General features: G+C 55.8%; 1 protein-coding gene across 2 annotated transcripts in view; it reads right to left on the bottom strand.

Moving 5' to 3' along the window:
• SHISAL1 (shisa like 1) overlaps positions 1 to 20,940 on the bottom strand; it is an 81,020-nt gene that overhangs the window by 17,092 nt on the left and 42,988 nt on the right. For both annotated transcript variants that reach the window (XM_070371466.1, XM_070371465.1), the window contains exon 4: positions 20,287 to 20,604. In XM_070371466.1, coding sequence (XP_070227567.1) covers positions 20,287 to 20,604 — 318 coding nt within the window. The remainder of the gene's footprint in view (positions 1 to 20,286; positions 20,605 to 20,940) is intronic.

Here is a 20,940-nt window from a genome sequence, read left to right as displayed (position 1 = left end):
AAGAAGAACAGATTCTTGATATGAGCAACGTCATGGCGGAATTCATTTCATCGAAAAAAGTGTTGTGTGAGAGGTGCTGACCCTAGGGTCCACACCATCCAGTTCCAGCCCAGGGAGAGCCTACAATGGGGCAAAATGACTTAGGGGCTGAGTGTCAGAGAAGTGGTACTCAGGGGTCGGGAGGAAGCCTTCTGCATGTTAGAACGTTCACCATCTCAGACTGAAGTTCACCAAACTGTACTGTTAAGATGGGCACTTCATGTACTTTAATTGGGAAAGAGTGAACAGCCTCCGGAAATGAATTTCTGGTCTCAGCTTGCACACCCCAATGATGGGGAGCTCACTACCTAGTAAGCAGAGCAGCTCTGCTGTGAAGGAAGGCTGCCTGGAAAGAGGTTCCTCCTCTGCTGACCCCACAACCCGCTTCTGGCCTGCTCCCCTGCTGCCAGCTTGGCCTCCCTCCAGTCCTGCAGACACAGCCAGGCTCCACGACCCCCAGAGCGATCAGGCTTCTCTGGGTTAGGGCTTCCTTTCATCCTTCCCTGCTTCCAGCGAGAGCTGTCAGGAGCAAGGCAGGCCGCAGGCCCTGGGGGTCCCTGCAGACCCTTGGCGAGTGTCCGTGTTCACTCCTACCACCAGCCAGCAGTCACCCGCCTCCGGGAGCTTCCGTTTACTTTTCTGCCAAGTGAGGACTTTGCCAAGGTCACAGGAGGCAGAGTGTTAAAGCGCCTCGCACAGAGTGAGCGCTCAGTGCATGGCTGTCTTAAGTGGGGAGAAAAAGTATTTCAAAAGGGGGTTTAGAGACCCTCTAGGGCATTTTTATTTTGCCTTTAGCAAGACATCTTGTTGGTCCTCTAGACAGTGAAGATGGGCAGCTCTGGGTTACCGAGTCTCCCAGAAAAACGAGAGACCATCAAACTTGGGTCTTGTTTGTGGACAAATTAGAATGATTTGGGGTCTTCTAAGGCAATGCTTCATTTTTAAGTATCTAACGTGAAACCTCACTTCCTTCCCCAAAGGGAGAGAAGCCTGCTGTCATCCTGGAATCATAAGAGGCCTGGCGGATGGGGGTGGTCATGGCGTGTTCGGAGGAGCCCGCTGACTGTATCTCTGCATCAGGCACGGGGCATCTTAGGAGCAGTGGGCAGAGGGCGGGGTCTTAGGTCCTGGCATTTGAGGCTGGGTCCCCGCAGCCCTTCGGCCCGACCCTGCTCCTGCAGGATCACGCCCCTCCAGGCCTCCTGCGTCCCTTCTGCCTCGGGACTGCTCCCCCCACACTTCCTGGCTGGCGTCCCTGGTCCCTCGCCCCACACTCCATCCTCGCCCCAGGTCACCTCCCGCCCCTCCACAGCGCGATTCCGTGACAGGCCCCTTGGCCAAATCCAAGCTGGGATTCAGCCCACATTCCCCACCCTGCCCCCCACCCCAAGCTCCTCCCTGACTTGTCTGCAGCATCACCCCGTCCATGCTCACAGGCACCTCAGACTCCAGATGGCTTATCCCCGAACTCAGGCCTGCCCCTGGGTCCCCATCTCAGGAAATCCCACCAGCATCGCCCCAGTGGCTCAGGCCAGAGTCTGGGACACGGTCTTTGGAGCCCCTCATTTCCCCACCACCGCCTCCCCAATCCACAGCCAGTCCTGTGGGCTGTCTGCCCCCACCTCCTCTGCTCTGGCCACAGCCCAGCTTGTGAGCCAGTGCTGGTCTCTGCTGGACTCACTGCCAGGGGGAGCTTCTGAAAAGGCCCTGACCCTCTCCTGGAGGGCTCCCTCCACCCCTGCATCAGGAGCCTCCTCCTCACCATGACCCTGCACCTCAGACCCCCGTGTGTCTCCCACCCCTCCCCTCCTGTGCTCCCCTTCTCTCTGCAGACTCCAGCACCCTGATTTTGCTTCTGATGCATGAATACACTGCATCTGTCTGCCTCAGTGCCTTTGCACAGGCCACTCCCAGTGCCTGGAACATCCCCTGATCCCACCTCAATCTCCTCCAACCTCAGCAGCTCACTCCTTTCATCCTACGGGACTCAGCTGCCCAGAGAAGCAGAAGCCGGATCACGGAGAGCCATGGAGGCTGAGCCGAGGGCCTGTTCTTATCCCGCAGGTCACGGGTGCCTCAGAAAGGCTTATGGCCGAGGAGGGCTGCCCGCATGCCTCTGCAGACACAGGGCTGGAGGCCGCTTTGGCAGGGGGAGTAGAGGAGGGGTCCGTGGGGAGCAGTGCCTGGTTCCGGGGACATCATTGCTCACACCCTACACACACCCTCTTGCCCATCATTTCGCCCTCCTGCCTTGTAGCATTTTGCAGGAAGCTCAGGGTCTTTAAACCTCTGCATCCTAAAGGTGAATTTTTAATGCTGCTTTAGTAAATATTTGATGCCGTTGCTTTCCAGGGCGCTCTGCATTCCACATTAAATGCCACAAAGAGCTCCGGAAGCGGTCCTTTTCATCCGCAGCTCTGTCCGCAGCTCCCCTCTCCTCCCACCCCACAAAAGGAAAGCCTCTCTCCCTGGGCTTCCTGCTATGAATTTTTCAAAGCGCTTTCCACATCTGTTCTTGTCCCTGTCCGCGTCTCTGTTAGCCAGGTAGAAGGTCGGGGAGGTTTTAAATTGAAAGGCACCACGGAAGCATTCTGTCCCTTCCCTCGACTGACACGGTGAGGACAGTAAGGCTCGGGGAGGGAAGGGGCTGCCCAAGGTTAAACAGCAGTCAGCAGTGTGCTGGGGGAACAAGCCACTCAGGGCTCGTCAGCCACCCTGACTCCCAGCCCAGGGCTCTGCTCCGGGCCCTGGGATCCCCAGCAGGACTCAGACTGTCCTTGCTCTTGCCCAGTCTAGTGGGCACAGAGGAGACAACAGACCACGTGGTCCTGCCTGTGATGGGAGCAGGGACAGAGGTCCTCCAGGGGCTGGAGGAGAGCGACCTGAGTAAGGTTTTGAGGGTTAAGTAGGAGCCCATGGGGAGCTGGGAAGGGAAGCCACAGAGGCCAGGCTTGGGTGAGGGTCTCATGGGGTCTGAGACAGGGGTCTGATTCATTCCGTGTCCATAGTGTGGCCCGGGGCTCAGGGTTTGGTTCACTCTTTTGTAAATCCCTGGGAGGTGAAGGTGCCTCCTGGGAGCCTTTGCACCTTATCCTAGGCTGTCCGTGGCTCCTGGCCCCGGGCCCTGGCGCCATTCACACCACTGTGCTCCCGCAGGCTGGGTGCCGACCTGCCTTGTTTCTTTCTTCCTTCACCCCTAGCTGCCCTGGCCCCTCCTCCATGCCCCTTGCCCATGGCTCTTGGGTCAGGACCGAGGCGGCAGGAGGGGGCAGAGGGGGCAGAGATGAGTGTGCACACTACACACACATCTACACACATATGCACACCACGCCCAAACCACACCCCTGCACTCTGCATGCACACATACCCCCACACACTATACGCTATGCATGTACACGGCACCCACACCCGCCTGGCAGCGGGGCCCTGGGCATGGGGGCACCACAGGGCTAAGCACCGGCTCTGTGTCAGGCTCCTAACAGGCACCCCCTCTGTCCTCTTGGTGCCACTGTTTTCACCGACAAGCAAGCAGGCTTGGAGGAGTGAGTGATTTACCCAAGGTCACAGGCCCCACGGATCTTGTTGGCTGGACCCAAAGCCCTCACTCATGCACCTCGCTGAGCTGCATCCTGGGCCCAGAAAGAGTGGGTCTAGTTCACTCTGGAAGTGCACTTTCAGGGATTTTTTTCCCCAAACCCTCCCCAAGGTATATTCACCCCGAGGCTGAATACCTTGATCTTCCAGGCAAAGCTAGCGGAGGGGCAGGATCGATTTCCGGCCCAACACCGGCCAGTGTTCCCTGCAGGCAGGACTAAACCCGTTTCATCTTTCTATCCCCAGCACTCAGCACCGGCCACGACCTAGTGCCGACCTTGGATAAAGCGCTGGTTGAATAAATCTGGGAGTTCACGGTGCCTGCTGCCGGCTCTTTCAGAGAAGGAAGGGCAGATGGAACCAGAGGGTTTGCAAAGGGATGCCGAGAGGTCTTCTCGGGGGCTGAGAGCCAGATGTGTGGCCAGAGGCCCGACCAGGCTCTGTCTCCTGGTCAGGCCCACCCACCCCCTTATTCCGTGCACCTGAAGGACCAGAATCTGGGAGGGTGGATGAACCTCCCCCAGAATCACCTTGTTTCTCATCCTGGCTACTGCTGCTGGGATGTCCCCGGGAGCGCCAGGACCCTGCCTTCACCTAAGAAAACGTCTGCTTCTCCACAGTAAGCAGACCACTGGGGCAGGCAGACCCTGGGAGGTGCCAGCATGAGCCGTACCGCACAGCGGTGAGCTGGTAAACATTTAGCGACCAGTCCTGCAGGGGAAAAGCAGCCTGGTTTGTAGCATTTACTGCCCATTTCTATGGCGCAAACATAAACACTGCCAACATGATGTTGCTGAGTGCGGAGCCCCGAAGGGGTGAGCGGCGAAGTCACCATCCTGCCCGTTTCCACCACACAGATAAGCAGACCTCAAGAGCACAGCGAGGAGCAGACACAGCAAAACAATCAGGAAGTGAAGAGTTTTGAATATCTGTCACCTTTGCGTTTAATAGGATCTACTGAATTGGAAGTGTCTATCGTTGAATTTTTATAGTGGCTGTGTTTTACAACAGGCTCCGAAAATGTCTCAAGATTTAACTGCCAGTTCTACTGAGCTTCCCTGGTGGCTCAGCTGGTAAAGAATCCACCTGCAATGTGGGAGACCTGGGTTCAATCGCTGGGTTGGGAAGATCCCCTGGAGAAGGGAAAGGCTCCCCACTCCAGTATTCTGGCCTGGAGAATTCCATGGACTGTATAGTCCATGGGGTCGCAAAGAGTTGGACACGACTGAGCGACTTTCACTTTCACTTTCTGTTGAGGTGGCCCCCCCCAACTCTTGGGTATGTTTATGGGTTTGTTTTATATGTACTAGGAAAAATGTAACTTTTTAAAAAAATTGAAGTATAGTTGATTTACTGTTAGTAATGTTGTATTGATTTACTGTTAGTTAAGTTGTGTTAGCTTCTGGTGTACAGCAAAGTGTTTCAGTTATATGTATATAAACATATATAATGTCTTTCATATTCTTTTCCATTATGGTTTATTACAGGATATTGAATATAGTTCCCTGCGCTCTGTGGTAGGACCTTATTGTTTGTTTTATATATACTAGTGTGTATCTGCTAATCTCAACTTCTAATTTACCCCTCCCCGAACCCTTGCCTTTTGGTAACTGTAAGTTTGTTTTCTGAGTCTGTGAGTCTGCTTCTGTTTTGTAAATAAGTTCATTGTATCACATTTTAGATTCCATATATAAGTGATGAAAGTGCAAGTCACTCAGTCATGTGCGACTCTTCTCAACCCCAAAGACTTTAGAGTCCATGGAATTCTCCAGGCCAGAATACTGGAGTGGGGAGCCTTTCCCTTCTCCAGGGGATCTTCCCAACCCAGGGATTGAACCCAGGTCTCCCGCATTGCAGGCGGATTCTTTACCAGCTGAGCCATAAAGGAAGCCCAAGAATACTGGAGTGGGTAGCCTATCCCTTCTCCAGAGGATCTTTCCGACCCAGGAATCAAGCTGGGGTCTCCTGCATTGCAGGCGGATTCTTTACCAACTGAGCTCCCAGAGAAGGAATATCATGTGACATTTGTCTTTGTCTGATACTTCACTTAGTACCATAAGACCCATCTCTAGGTCCGTCCATGTTGCTGCAGATGGCACTATTTCATCCTCTTTTATGGCTAGGTACCACCACATGTACAGATGCGCCACATTTTCTTTATCCATCATTTGGTGGCAGCACAGGTTGTCTCCATGTCTGACTATTGCAAATACTGCTGCTATGAACACTGGGGTGCGTGTATCCTCCTAGATTAGAGTTTTAGTCTTTTCCGGCTACATGCCCAGGAGCAGAATTGCTGGATTGTGTGATAGTTCTATTTTTACTTTTTTAAGGAACCTATACACTGTATTCCAGAGTGGCTGCTCCAATTTACACTCCCACCCATCGCATAGGAGAGTTTCCTGGGAAAAAAGTAACCCTGAAATCAAAGATATGAGTGCTTAGAGCAAGTCTGGGTTTTCTTTTTTAAAAAATGGCTTGATTTAAGATCAATAAAAAATGTAGTAAGTAAATAGTACAAGGGAGAGAGGTACACAGGCAAGAGGAACACCCAGGAGCTGAAGTTTAGGAAACACGTGCTGATGGAAATGGCTTCAATTATTTCCTATTTGGGGGTCATGGTGAAATATGTGGGCACCCCCACAGGAGAGGAGGCTTCCCAGGTGACGCTAGTGGTAAAGAACCCGCCTGCAATGCATGAGATGTAAGAGACATGTAAGAAGTTCCCCTGGAGAAGGGCATGGCAACCCACTCCAGTATTCTGGCCTGGAAAATCCTATGGACAGCAGAGGCTGGCAGGCTACAGTCCACAGGGTCTCAGAGTTGGACACGACTGAAGTGACTTAGCACATACAGACGCCACAGGAGAGGAAATACAATTACTTAACAGATGAAAGGCAAGGTGTTTGACCCCATTAATAAAATAATTTAAAAAAAAGCAAACCTCAGGCTGGAGAAGGGGCTACATCCTCAGAAGCTGCGGGTGGGGACAGTCCGTTTAGGAATGAGGCTGATGCTAACACAAAGAGCCATAAACCTGTCACACGCCTGCACTCAACAATCCACTGGCCTGGAATCCATGCAGAGGACATACTTCAAAAAAGGGAAAACCATAAACATGTAAAAGTGTTTGTTGCCATTCCTAACTTGGTTCCTCCCCTTTGCAATGTTTTCATCATAGTAAAAAAAAATATATATATATACACACACACACACACACACACACACACATATATATATATATATATATATATATATAGTTAAGTTGTGTAAATGCCTTGCTGGGGTGAAATGGCTGATTTAGTGCCAGCATATGGAATCTGGACCACTGAGAAGCTGCTACGATGATATTTAGAAAAATTAAGTCAAAACCACAGGGTAACAGCTAATTTAATGTTAGGTGAATAAAATCAGAATGCAGAACTGTGAGTACAGTCGTCCCCCCATAACCATGGAGGGGATACATCCCAAGACCTCCGTGGGTACTTAAAACCACAGAGAGAACCAAACCCTACGTAGACCATGTTTTCTTGTATCCATATGTGCCTATGATAAAGTTTAATTTATAAACTAGGCACAATTTACGGTTAACAACAACAACTAATATTAAAATAGAACAATTATAACAATACACTGTAATAAAAGTTATGTGAGTGTGGTCTCTCTCTAAGTACCTCATCATACAGATTTAACGCCTTTTCGTCTACAGTAAGCACTGAGGAGGCCCTGCGGCTGTTACTTTTGCAGTGCACAGGTTCTTTTTTCCTTTTTCACAATTTCCCGGGTAGAAGATTCATTCTTATCATAGAGCTTAGCAAGATCTTAACTGTGTTTTCTTTCCTTATTGAGAACTTCCATCCTTTCACTAAGAGGAACCACTTATGGCTTCCCTTTGGCACAGCCAACCCGCCAGCATCACCGTTCTTGCCCCGAGAGCCCATTATCCAGCACGTGAGGGTCGCTTGAACGCGAGCCCTGCAATGACCGAGAGGCCCGAGAGACGGATGGTGGAGCACCCCACCATGAAGGGACGTTTCACATCCTGGGCGGGACGGCGTGAGATTTGATCATGTCTCTCAGAATGGTGAGCAATTTAAAACTTGTGAATTGTTCATTTCTGGAATTTTCCAGTTAATATTTTCAAACAAGGTTGACTGCAGGCAACTGAAACTGGGTAAAGGGAACTTTGGATAAGGGGGCCTCCTGTACATCACTCTTGGAAGCGTGTAAAAGCACACGCACGAGAAAGCAGAAAATGCAAAACACCCGTGTATGTGTGTGTGTGGCAGGGTCGGGGGGCAGTGATTCTGTGGCTTTTCTTCTCCACTTTCATTCTTGTACTGATAACACACCAATAATTACAATGAGCATTTATGGAGGCTCCCATCACAGGCCAGGCCCTGTTGTATTCCTCACAGTCAGCCAGCAGGGTCAGTCTACTGGGCCCATCCTACAGATGGGAGAGCTGAGGCTCAGAGAAGTGAGCTAATTTGCCTGAGTTCCCCCACTAGCAAGTGGAGGCACAGACTGAACCCAGCTCTGACTCCAAGACCATGCAGCTGGGCTCTCTGCAAGCTTGCTGGCTGAGGCCGTGAGATTCTCGAGGCAACGTTTTCTATAACCAGCCTGCACTGCTTGGCTGCTGTGTAGCCGGGACCTCCTTGGATGGGGCAGGATGCCTAGAGGAAGGAGGCAGGTGGCGAGCAGCCAGGTGGAGGCGTGGGGCTCCTGGCTGCTCTAGCCCCTCTTTGGGTCTCCAGAAAGATTCTGAGGGCTGAAAGAGACCCTCACAAATGGTGCAAGGGCAAGGAGGAAGACCCCAAAACCAAACCAAGCCAAATCAACCATGTAACCCAACCACGTACGTGTGGCAGCCTTGACGGAGCTGGTGCAGAACCTGTATGGTTTCCAATCGATACTGCGTCCAGGCCAGAGAGGGCTTGGTGGGCCAGTGCCTGGAGCCCCAGATCTCATACCCTTTGGGGGAACGCTCGAGGTCCTGCCCCAGGGATGGGTAAGGCCTGACTTGCACAGGGAATGCATCATCGGGTTCAGTACGGGGCTGGGCACTTCATGAGTGCCATCTCGGGGCGTCACTCCCACAGTGGGAGAGGTACTGGTGAGACCCCGCTTCCCAGTCCAGGGAAGCCCACTGCTCATGCACGAGCAGTGGACTTTGAGTCAGCTAGACCTGGGCATGAATGCCGGCTCAGGCACTGTGCAGCTCTGGGGAAACTGCTAACTCTCTCTGAGCCTCAGTTTCCTCGTCTGTGCATGGAGCCTGGGGTGGCCAAGCTAGGGACATGAACTGGCACGGTCCGCTGAAGTTGCTTAGCTCACTGGTTCCTCAATAGACAGGAACTTCTGTTGTCAACAATGATGACGCCATTCACTCATTGGTCTGACATTTACCAAGTGCCTACTGTATGCCCAGCTCCAGGCAGATAAAAATGCAGTCACTTGGTTATTGAGCACCTACTTCTGGGTGCTGGGGGCACGGCCGGGCACAGGACAGACCAATCCCATCTCCCTCAGGATTCCTGACAGCAAAGGAGACAGCAGACAAGAAATCAAACTCAACAGAGGTGGTGAGCTCCACATAGAAACCAAAAGAGTAAAAGGGGGAGGAGAGGAGGGTGGGGGGTGGAGGAGGGGGCACTGTTGCTATTTATAAACCTTGGTCCAGGAAGGCCTTTTGGAGCAGGTGACATCCGAGCAGGTGTCTGGTGGAAGGAAGGGAGCGAGCCCCACAGGTGTCTGGGAGGAGAGCGTTTCAGGCAGAGGGAGCGGCAGGTGAAAAGGCTCTGGGGTGGGGGTGGGCTTGGCCAGCTCAGGAACCAGGAAGGCCAGTGTGGCTGGGGCAACTGGGAGAGAGGAGGGCAGAGGGACTGGGGAGGGGGTCTCAGGTCAAGCTGTGTGCCCAGTGAGAGGCTGCTGGATTCAGCCCCTTGTGAGAGAGGTGTCGGTGGCTGTTGAGTCATGTTTGAAGATCTCCCTGCTGCTGCTGGGCTTCGGGGCGGGTGGGAGGCAGAGGAGAGAAGCAGAGAGGTTTAGGAGGGGAGAAGACAGACTGGGATGGCTGGTCTGGGGAGAAGGGTGTGGAGGGAGGGTTCTGGGCTCATGTGGGCATATGGTTGACGACAGGGCATGTGAAGTGGGAGAGGAGGGTGCACTCCAGCTGGCTCCGAGATTCTGTCCCAAGCAGACAGCGGGAGGGGGCAGGGGTCCCTGGATGCGCTTGTCCACCGTGTCTACTGAACATCCGAGTGAGTCTGGAGTCAGGGGAGACAGGAGATGGGGGTGGAGATGGAGCCAGGCAGGGGTCCGGGGCAGCTCAACAAGACCGGAAACATGGACCGGGTGGGGTTCCCGGGGTGGTGAAGGTGGGGAGAAGAGGGTCAAAGAGCCCTCCAGCGTCCAAGGCTGGGGAGACGAGGATGGAGCAGTGCACTCAGGCGCAGCCAAGGAGGGCCTGGGAGCCACAAGAGGTGGTGCCCAGGACCTGGGGCTCCCTGGGGCTCCCCGCTTTTCCTCAGCCTTCTCCCTCATCTGACGCACTGCCAAGCTGCTCTCTCTGCCCTTTCTCTACTTCCAGAAAACTCCTACTCATTCACTGAAACTCCTTCTCGTGTTGATTGCTCTCTGGTACTCGGCCAAGAAGGCTGTGAACCTTGGGGACAGCTGACTGCCATCTTCAATATCCTGGAAAGCCCGCCACACCCCGATGAGATGCGGGGAGAGCTGGAAAACATGTGTACAGCCATTTCTATACATCAGGCTCTTCGTATGTCTCGTTTAGCCAGCACCCTAGTGAGGCTGATTTCAGCACCTGCTTTCTAGGTGAGGGCACTTTGGCTAAGTCACCTGTTGGAGGTCTTCCAGCCATCAGGAAATGGGGGAGCAAGATTTGAATCCAGATCTGTTAAGCCTCCAGGTCTGCCCCTCATCACGCTGCTTCCTGCCTATAAAGAACCAGCAGGCAGCTGGCTTCGGAGGGGTGAGCACTCTATCACCAGGGGACCCGTGTCTGGGCAGGGATGAGGAGGGGTTTTCCTGGAGGCCGAGGGATCCAGGGCACAAGCAGAGTGATGCTCTGAGAGAGGAAGAGAAGCATCACTGGGTGGGAGGTTAGAAGCCCCCAGGTGGCCCAAGACGAAGGCGGGTCATGGAGACATGGACCATCGCCTCTCAAGGCACGATGAACACAGCTATTAAAGCAACGCTTATGAAAACTTCTCAGTAATGCAGGCAGCCCTCCGTGACATAAAGCTGAACTAAAAACCCGAGACACACAGTCTTATGTGCGAAGGCAGCAACCATAAACGTGAAGCAGGCGCTGGTGACCAGCGAGGGCCCGAGGGGAGACGGGGCCGCGTTAGGTGGGGAGCCCCTTTGGCCTACTCCTCGCCTGCTCTCCATTGAGCAGGGGCGATTTTACGATGGGAAATTTGGCACGAAAAGAAAGGAAACTGTCATGGCTACTTGGTGGAGGGCTGAGGCAGAGGAAATGGCTTAAACAGGGAAGTGATAGCCAAGACCAGAAAGAAGGGCCCTGGGCTCTGGCTCCCCGCAGCCCCACCTCCCCAGGCCTCTCATCACCCTCTCCCAAGGACCCTGAGGCTTGAGGCGGGGGGCAGGTAGGGAGGGGGCGAGAACCGTCCTGGTCACGGGATTCAGGAGGGCAGCCGTGGGATTTGAACTCTGGGCTGCCCGTGGCTTTCCCTCCAAACCACTTCATCCACCCGCTTCCCTTTTGCCCCAATATCACAGTTTACTCGTTGGTACGAGTGGAAAAACCCCCAGCAGAGCCCCAGGTCTCTTTGGAGGTGACCTGCTCCTCGCTTCTGGACCCCGGGGGCTCGGGGGTCTTCAAGCACCCAGCTATTTCTTTCAAGGGCTGGGTTGGGGGTCTCCGTCAGGATTTGTGGCTCTCTGCACAGGGAAAGAGCAGAAGGAGAAGGCTCTGAACCCCAGAAGACTCTCTCGGGGGCATTTCTGGCCTCTTGTGGAATATTGTCAGTGAAGGGGGTTGCACCAGAAAAAGAACCTGATGCTCTGATTATTCTAACAGAGAGAAGAACTCTGAGATGCACTGTGTGCCCGGACAGCTGCTTCCTTTGCAGGCTCTGTGGGCGTCACCCCACACTGCGGCCTGTGGACATTCTGTTTTTCCTACTAGAATACCCTCCCTGCTGTATTTTTTAATGTTTGCCCAACTCCTACTCATCCTTAGAGACCATTCTAGCCATCACCTCCTCCAGGAAGCTCTCCCTGATGCCCGGGATGGGCAGGTGTCTCCTCTGGGCTCCCTCCAGTCAGATCTGATCCCTCATCGCCACGGTCTGCACTTGAGTCAGTTTCACTGTGTGTTCAGGTGCCTGACCCAGGACAGGAGTGCAGGAGGTCAGCTCCCATCCCTGCCCCTCGCTGGACCAGAATCGGATGCCACACACCCCCTCTTTCTCCCAGTCCCTTCCCCTGCCCTTGGTCCTGCCCTGGCTGGACTCTGCCTCAAGGAGCCAGTTCCTGCCCAAGGCTTCAGGGGGATGTGGAGGCCCTCAAGCTCTGTCTCCTGACTCCAGCTGCTCCTCCCATCCAGCTCCCTCGACAAAGGGACCAGGCTGGAGACCCAGCCCTGACAGCCTGGGCTGGAGCAGATGGCCTGGGTTCAAACGCTGAGGCTTCGGGTGACCAGCAAGGTGACCTTGGACCTATTACCTAACCTCTCTGTGCCTTGGTTTTCTTGCCCTTAAGATGCTGCTGCTGCTGCTAAGTTGCTTCAGTCGTATCCGACTCTGTGTGACCCCATAGATGGCAGCCCACTAGGCTCCCCCGTCCCTGGGATTCTCCACGCAAGAACACTGGAGTGGGTTGCCATTTCCTTCTCCAATGCATGAAAGTAAAAAGTGAAAGTGAAGTCGCTCAATCATGTCGGACTCTTAGCGACCCCATGGACTGCAGCCCACCAGGCTCCTCCATCCATGGGATTTTCCAGGCAAGAGTACTGGAGTGGGGTGCCATTGCCTTCTCCGGCCCTTAAGACGAGGATTCATCAAATAAGTATTTGAGAGCTAAGAGTGAGGCACGGAGTCAGGCAGACAAAACCCTCACTCACTCTTCTGTCCTAGCGGGGCTGGGGCCGGACACGGGGTGCTGGAGCAGTGCCATCTGCCCCTGCGCTCCCCACCTCATGTTCAGTCCCCAGCGCCGAACCCAAGTGTTCCCTCTTGGCCCCCACGTTGATTTTCCCCAAGGAGAAGTCAGGCTCTCTGCCCTCCCCGGGGTAAGGAGGGACAGGCCAGCTGCTGAGGGGAGACGGGGTGCTCCCTAGGAATAGCGTCCGTGCTCCCTGCGGTCCTACTGTGCGCTGAGCCCTGGGCTGGGCCCGTCCATGTACCCGCCTTCACCTCTCATCACCGTTGTCCAGAGCAGGTACGGAGACTCAGAGAGGGCCAGCAATGCATCTGAGGATACACAGCAAGTGAGGCCTCCGGGCTGGACTTTCCGTCACCACCACCCCCATCCCTCATGTATTCCCCCAAGTCGTCGAGTCACGCTGATGAGCAAACACTCTCCCGGGCTTCCACCAAAGCCATGCGAACAAGATGCAAACTGGGAGAGCTGGCAGAGGGTGGCTTCCCGTGTCAACCAGCCCGGGTGGGGGAAGGCAGGGCCCAGCCAGGAAGGATGGGATGCGAGGGGACAGGGCCGCGGTGTCCTGGCCCAGCCGGAAGCCCCGAGCACTGAAACCCCAGGCCGACTCTGAATCCACTGCCTTCGGAATCCCAGTCACGGAGGCCTCCTCGGTGTCTGATGTGGCGCCAAGGAAAGAGGATATCTCGTCCTCTCCCTTTGTTTCCTAATTTTCTGGAATTTCTTGCCGTTGGCTGGTTTCCCTGCCGAAACCACACACCACAGACTGTGGTCGCAGAGCCGGGAAGAAAGCGATGGCTGTGCTCTGCCTGGTGTTGGGGGAGGCTCCGGAGTCGGGTGAACTCCAGGGACCCCACAGGGGAGGCACGGATGAGTTCTGCAATGAGCTGGGTGGGTTCTAGGTGAGGGAGCGGGAGACAGAAGAGGCTCTGAGAGCGACAGGGGCTGCGGCGGTGGGCTCGGGATTGGACTTTGTTCCGGGAGACTTTGGACTAGAGAGACCCTGGCTGAGGTCCGTGGACTTACTAGCATGGCTGCAGGCAGGTCACTTAGCCTCTCTGGGCCTGTGTTTTCTCATCTGTGAAAGGGGAGGAAAAAGCTGCACAGCTCAGTTCTCAGGGGGGCTGTTAGCAGGGAAATAACGATAGGGGTGGGTCTAAACAGCAATTGTCACCAAGGTTTCCAGTGCTCGACTTGCTCACTTGTGTCTTAGAGGGAAGAGGGCAGAGCCTGAGGCTTCAGAGAGACTGAGGTAGGCTGGGAAGAGTCTTGGGGACCAGAATAGGAGCTGAAGCCCCTTATCTGGGGCTGATGGGGAGGTGGGATGAACCAGAGGGGACCAGGCAGGGACCAAGGGGCGGGGGGCGGGAATCCTAGAAGGCAACCAGAACGTCAACAAGTCCCAAGACCTCACTGTGAAGTTAGGCTGTGATTGTCCCCATTTTACAGATGAGGAAAACGAGGCTCAGACAGGTCCAGAGGAGTCAAGCTGGGATTCAAAGCCAGGAGCGTCTGACCGTGATCCCCAGGGACAACGACTCACGTGAATACGACGATACAGCAGCAGGGGGCATAACACCATGTCTTGGGTCCCCTCTCCCCACAGCTGCAGCAAGAAGCCAGGGCGGTTCCCGCAACACCCCAGGTCCCCTCCTCTTTCTCCTTTAGGGCCCCCACACCCCTGGGGGGGCTGGCACTGGCAAAGAGCCACACAGCCTGAGGGCTGGATGACACGGCAGGGGTGCGTAGCTCCAGCTCTGCAGCTGCCATGTCAACCAAACAGCACTTGCTGAGCACCTACTGTGCCCCCTGAACACCAGACATGCCTGCAGTGGGTGCAGGGTCTAACCCCGGGAACCGTGGCACAGTGACAGAGACGAGACTCACCAGGAGCTCGACCCTGAGCTGGGGCAAAAAGCTGACCGGGTGGGGGGAGACGCAGAGCCCAGAACTGTCCTCCCGCGGCCGGTGAGCCAGCTGGCGTGTGAGGGGCATCAAGGTGAAACATCCCTACACGCGGAAGAAAACCAGCATGCCAAGTGCACAAGGGAGAAGCGTGAGCCACCCAGTCGTGCCTGACTCTTTGCGACCCCGTGGACTGCAGCCCACCAGGCCCCTCTGTCCGTGGGATTCTCCAGGCAAGGACGATGGAGTGGTTTGCCGTTTCCTTCTCCAGGGGGACGTGATGAGCAAATATCGGGGGCGCCGTGTCACCACTTTTCAGAAGGAAATGAGCCAGGACAGACTGAGCCTGCAGTGGATCTCAGTAGGAAATGCTGCAGTCTGAGGCTGTTATCATGTAAACGAAGGGAAAGCTGGCTTCCTCCTGAAATGAACCGAAGGCAGCTGCCCTTGATCACCTGATTGTCCCCAATCCCGATCCAGACCAAAAGCTCCATAACTCAGGGGCTGTAGGGTCCCTGCTCTGGACAACAGTGATGAGGGGTGGCCCTGGTCGCCCCAAGGCCATTCTGAGAGGTGAAACAGGTGGTGAGGATACGGCATTTCCAGTGAAGGAGATGGAGGCAGCGTGCGTCCGCCGGGACTCAGGCACGTGATGCTCAGAGATGCGGGCTCGGCCTCTGAAACTGCTTTTTAAGGAGCAGCCTGGGGCCACTTCAGCCCACACGCTGCTGGAGGACTTTCTGATGAAGAGGCTCCTGCCCCCTCCCATGGAAGAGGCCACCCCTCTCGAGGCTCTGCGAGCCCCCAGCAGAGAGGCCACTGGCTCTGGGCTGGGGCCCTGCTCAGTCTCCCCTTTCCTGGCTGGCCTGGGCAGGTCAACGAACTCCTTCTAGCCCCCACCTCCCAGCTTCCGTATCCGAAACCGGGGCTCAGCACCCCTACAGGACAAGTGGCGTGTGGCTGGCCCTTTCGGGGTGGAGACTGCTTCTGCCTCCCCGTCAATCCTGGCAAGGCAGGACCTAAACCGTGTTTATTTACCCAAATGTGAAATGACCTCAAGAACCGCCGACACCTGGGGGTCAGGCACCAGGCCGAGTCCTGTACCAGGATCGGCCCGTTTACTTCTCAGGGTGGTTACGACCCCTGCCTGGTATTTACACGGGGACACCGAGGCACTGGCCAGTGGCAGGGCCTGCCTGAGGCCGCAGAGCCCACATGTGGTGCCATCCGACTCCTGCCCCGAGACATGAGCTGCTTCCAGCAACGCCAACAGCGATGATGACACTAACATAATCCACTGACGAAGGATGATGGCTTTACGATCGACATGTGCCAACCCCACTGATGGAGCCCGTGATGGGTGTCTGGGACGCGGTCAGCACTCAGCAGTGGCCACTTCCTTCTCTCTCCTGTCTCTGACCTTGTTTCCATCTGTGTCTCTGTGCCCTGACCACCTGACACGGAGTCCAGCCCTGCTGACTGTCTGGAGGGGGCAGTGCCCATGGCCTCCTCCATGGGTTTCTGAGTGTTCACTGAGCCCTGCCCCACACAGGACTCCGCTGGAGTGCTAAGGGTCAACTCAGTCCACTGCTGGGTGTCCAGGCCCAGCCCTCCTCCCAGCCGCTGGACCGGGAAGCAGCAGCCCCCCTAGGGCCTCCCCTCTGGGGTGCCTGTGACAAGCCTCCTGCCTCAATCTCCCTTGGAGTTGTCCAGACCTGGAACTTGACTCCAGAGTCCTCTGTCCCCAAATAAGGGCCAGAACGGGTGTGTGAGGCCCCCAGAAGAGGGAGGCATCTCGTGATGGAGACTCCGGGAACCAAGCAAGACCCCCTTCCTCCCCGGCCCCTGTTCTAAGAGAAAAACCCCTGGTCCTCCTCCCCGTGTGGGGAGAAGCTGGGCTGTGGGCCAGGAATGGAGGCGCCTCCAGGAGCTGGAGCAGCTGGGGTCATCCATGTAGCACAGGACTGGGATGGGGGAAGGGGGGAGAGAGAGAGGCCACGAAGAGTTCTTGAGGTGAAAGTCGAAAGAGAGAGAACGAGACAGGCTTAGGGAGCAGCTGATGGGCTCCGTGCTCGAGGAGACGCGTCTCAGCGATGCCCCGGGGAAGCACTCACAACGGCTGGAACGTGGGTGTTTGGAAGATGCAGGTGACAATTCGGAGTAAAGCGGCACAGACTCGAGCTCTTGTTCCAGGAGAAACACTGATGGCAGCAACCCAGCCCTGACTCTCCAGCCACCCCCGACCCCTGGTTTGACAGCACCCGTGAGCACGCCACAGCCCTCCCCCTGCCTGCCCCCCGCCACCGCTGCCCACAAAGAGAGGCTTGTTTGACCTCGGCCAGCTCAGCCCCACAGCCTGCCTGTGCCCTCCTGTATGGGATGGCAACCTCCATCCCGGGATGGTTGCTCTCAACTTTGACTTCGTTTGCCCTGCTTGTGTCTGCGTCCCCAGCTCCTGCACAGAGTCAGGGAGGGGCAGGGACTGTTTGGGGAACTTTAGCCAAACCGAAAGGCAGACAGGTCCACACCGGGAGGGGGCAGGGATTCCTGGCAGCCCAGAGGGTGGGGAGCCGCCGTCCAGTGGCAGGAGGGCAGGGGCTGGAGCCAGACTGCTCACCTGCCCGCCACCCCCATCACGTGCTGACCCTGCTGACTGGGGACCTTGGGGCTGGTGCCCGTGCCATGGGCATTTAGCCCAAGGGATCCTGGAAAGGACGAAAGGATACAGACAGTGCCCAGAACACAGCAAGCACTCAGTAGACATTGCTGGAGCCAAGGGTGCTCACTCCTTGAATCAAGGAGGCCCAGCAACACGAAGGTCTGCTCCATCCCTTCTCCCCTCAGCTGGCAAACCAGAAGCCCAAGCCAGAGGCCCCGGCCCAAAGTCACGCAGGGAGTGGAGGGCAGAACGGGAGGCCGGCAGCACTCCGGGGACCCCCACCCCCGTTAGGTCCTTGCATGTTCCTGAAGCTTGCTCTTGAAGGAAGGCTCACGTAGTGATGGAAACTCCGTTCTGAGTCTGCCTATGCGACCCAGGAGGGCATGCAGCGGCCCTGAGTTCCAAAATGAAACGTCTCCCCCTGCAGACAGCAGACCCTGTGGGCCGTGACCTCAGCCTTTCATATAGTTGCCACGAACTCGAACATCACGGACCACCCCCCAAAGCTTGCATGCTCTTTCCTGTCCACAGCCACTTGCCTCGAACCTTATCTGGATAGCACAGCACAGCGCCTGGCACACAGGAGGCACGTGGTGTGGAAAGGGGGAGACCTTGGAGACAGGCAAGGGTTAACAGCAAGGGAGAGACTGAGAACTGTTAGGACCAGACGCAGCAACTCAGAAGTGGACCAACGCGGTCCCTTATGGTGCAGGGAAGCCATCCGGGTTCTGAGGAGCGTGCGTGCGTGCTAAGGTGCTTCAGTTGTGCCCAACTCTGCGACCCTGTGGACTGTAGCCCGCCAGGGTCCTCTGTCCCCGGGACTCTCCAGGTAAGAATACTGGAGCGGGCTGCCTGCAGGCAGAACGGCACCTCCCCAGAAAGATGGGCTCACATCGTGGTCTTGTCAAGTACACGGGGAGGGATGGAGGGATGAGGCAGAACTACCTTCATCTACACGGTAGATTCTCAGCTCTCAGAACACTCAGCTCCTGGGAACGACATTTTGCAGTGGTTCTCAAACTGTCATGCCTACAGGCATCACCTCCAGAGATCTCTGATCAGGAGGCTCTGGCTGAGACCCAGGAATTTATTTTGACAAACACCCCAGGTGTGTCTTCAGTGAGAGACCCACATTTCAGGAAACCCCACCTTTGGGGCTGAGCCAACAGCGGTTTCATGGTCTGTAGCTTTGGGTGGGCTTGTGCGTCCCCTCCCCGCTCCTCAAAGTGAAGAGCAGCCCCTTCTCACCCATCACCTCCACATTACCGGGAGCCCGGCTCGAGTACCCTGCCCAGAGGACTCACCCAGTCCACATTTGTCCAACTGAGCTGAGCACGCCTGCCTCTTTGTCTGCTGTGTGACAGATGGGGCAATTACTCGATCAATAAGCACAAGCTGATTTAAGTGTATCTTATTAATTATTTAAGTCATCCATTATTGAAAAGGTCACAATCTGTTAGCTACTTAAATGATCATGAACTAGCTGGGCTGCGTCTCCAACAAAGAAGCAGCAACGGTTCACTGAGCACCTACTATGCGCCAGCCATTTTGTTTGATCCTCGGGACACCCCTCGGAGAAGGCAATGGCACCCCACTCCAGTACTCTTGCCTGGAAAATCCCATGGACGGAGGAGCCTGGTGGGCTCCAGTCTATGGGGTCGCTAAGAGTCGGACACGACTGAGCGACTTCACTTTCACTTTTCACTTTCATGCATTGGAGAAGGAAATGGCAACCCACTCCAGGGTTCTTGCCTGGAGACTCCCAGGGATGGGGGAGCCTGGTGGGCTGCCGTCTATGGGGTCGCACAGGGTCAGACACGCCTGAAGCTACTTAGCAGCAGCAGCAGCACACCCCTGGGGCGGCGGGAGGTGGGGATGGGCAGTGCAGGTCCTTACACTCCGCTCCTTCACAAGGACGGGCAGGTGAGGAGGGTGACGGGGCTTGCCCAAAGTTACGGAGCTGGTAACTGGCAGAGCTGGGGCCGGGCTGCCTGTCAAGCGCATGGACTCGGCAGGGGTCACCGTGTTGGAGGTTTCTGCACCGGATCTTGCAGGCTGACTTGGTGCTATTATGTCCTGGGATGACGTACCCCATGTCCTGTGTGTCCATGGCTGCAGCCCCGCCCCTGCAGAGCACCTGAACCCCACACCTGACTCCGAACTTGAGCACCTCTGCTCAGCTTGGCTCCTCCAGGGGCTGGTGCCTGTGCTTGGTGCTGGTCATCCGCACAATGGGGTCCTGCTCCAAAACACACAGACCCCCTCCCCTTTCCCTCCAGCCCTGCACTGCCCAGGGACCCCCAGGTTAGGGTATCCCCCATCCCCCACCAGACTGGAGACAAATAGATATGAGAATTGCAGTGACCATGAATGTGCTCCTGGGGCAGGATAATGGGGGCTCTGCTGGGGTAGCCACCCTATCAGGCTAACCAATATCCCACATCCCCCTTGCCGACTTTCTTCCCTTCCCCTGAGCCATCACTGAGCAGCCTGACTGCATCACCCTCAGATGCCTTTCTGTGACTCAACATACATGCACGATGGAACCCAGTAATATGCTTATTTTCAAACTTGATGCTGGAAAAAAAGCTTCTCCCTCAGCCCCTGGCAGATCAATTTGCATCCTCTGACCAGACTGAAAACTTGGAAAGCCATCCAATTTCCCTTTTTGCCTTGGCAGCCAGGAAACTCACAACTCCATTTCACGCTCAGTGCCAGCAGCTCTCACACTAGAATCTGAGTAAAACCAACTTGCAAGCTTTGTTCCTAAGCTCCATTTCAACCTTTCCATACAGGCATATGTTATTATTAGGAGCCACTTTAAACTTTTCTTGGCAAATAAGGAAATAGTCCAGTAATCGATGAGCCAGACCCAGCAGCAATAACGATTCAGCATTTTCCAAGCTCATCAAAGACAAGCGATGGCGGCCACTCACCAGGCGGACGAGCTCTGGAAAGTCATCAGCGGCGGGGTGTGGCTGTCTCTCTGCAGCGTGTGCACGGCCTGGGGGGCTTGCGGCAGGGGGCCCGGGGGAGGCTGGGGCTGCGGGGCCGGCTGCCCTGGCCGGGGGGCCCGGGCAGGGTTCCCCCATCGCCGGGGGTCCTGTTTCATCCACCGTCCGTGGATGCCCCACCGCGCCAGGTAAACCTTGCAGATGTCGTAGTTCATTGCCGAGTAATACAAAAGATCCAGGACCAGCAGCATCAACACGAAGAAGCCGTAGATCCACACTCCCAACAAGGCTGTGTAGTTGCTGCGGGCAAACAGAGAGAGGCTGAGAGACGCCGGGACCCCTGCCCCGCGGGGGCTGCAGTTAAGCAGCGGGGTCCATTAGAAGACGTGGTACGGAAGCTGCTTTGGGGTCTCAGAGAGGGTGTTGGGCCCCTCTGGGGGGACAGGGAATCTTGGCTCCCTCTTCTCATGCCCACCCCCCATGACTACCTCTCCCCCACCTGCCCTGCTGGCCACCTCCCGGATCCCACTGCCCTGCACCCTGTCCCACCCAAGCACCCCCTCCAAGATTCCACATCCTTGGGTAGGAACTCCGGTGGGGAAGGAATTCTCAGCTGGACATCTGGGGCTCACATGG

Source organism: Bos mutus, chromosome 5 (genome assembly GCF_027580195.1).
Source record: "Bos mutus isolate GX-2022 chromosome 5, NWIPB_WYAK_1.1, whole genome shotgun sequence".
Classification (NCBI taxonomy): Eukaryota; Metazoa; Chordata; class Mammalia; order Artiodactyla; family Bovidae; genus Bos; species Bos mutus.
This window is presented reverse-complemented; position numbering and strand designations above follow the sequence as displayed.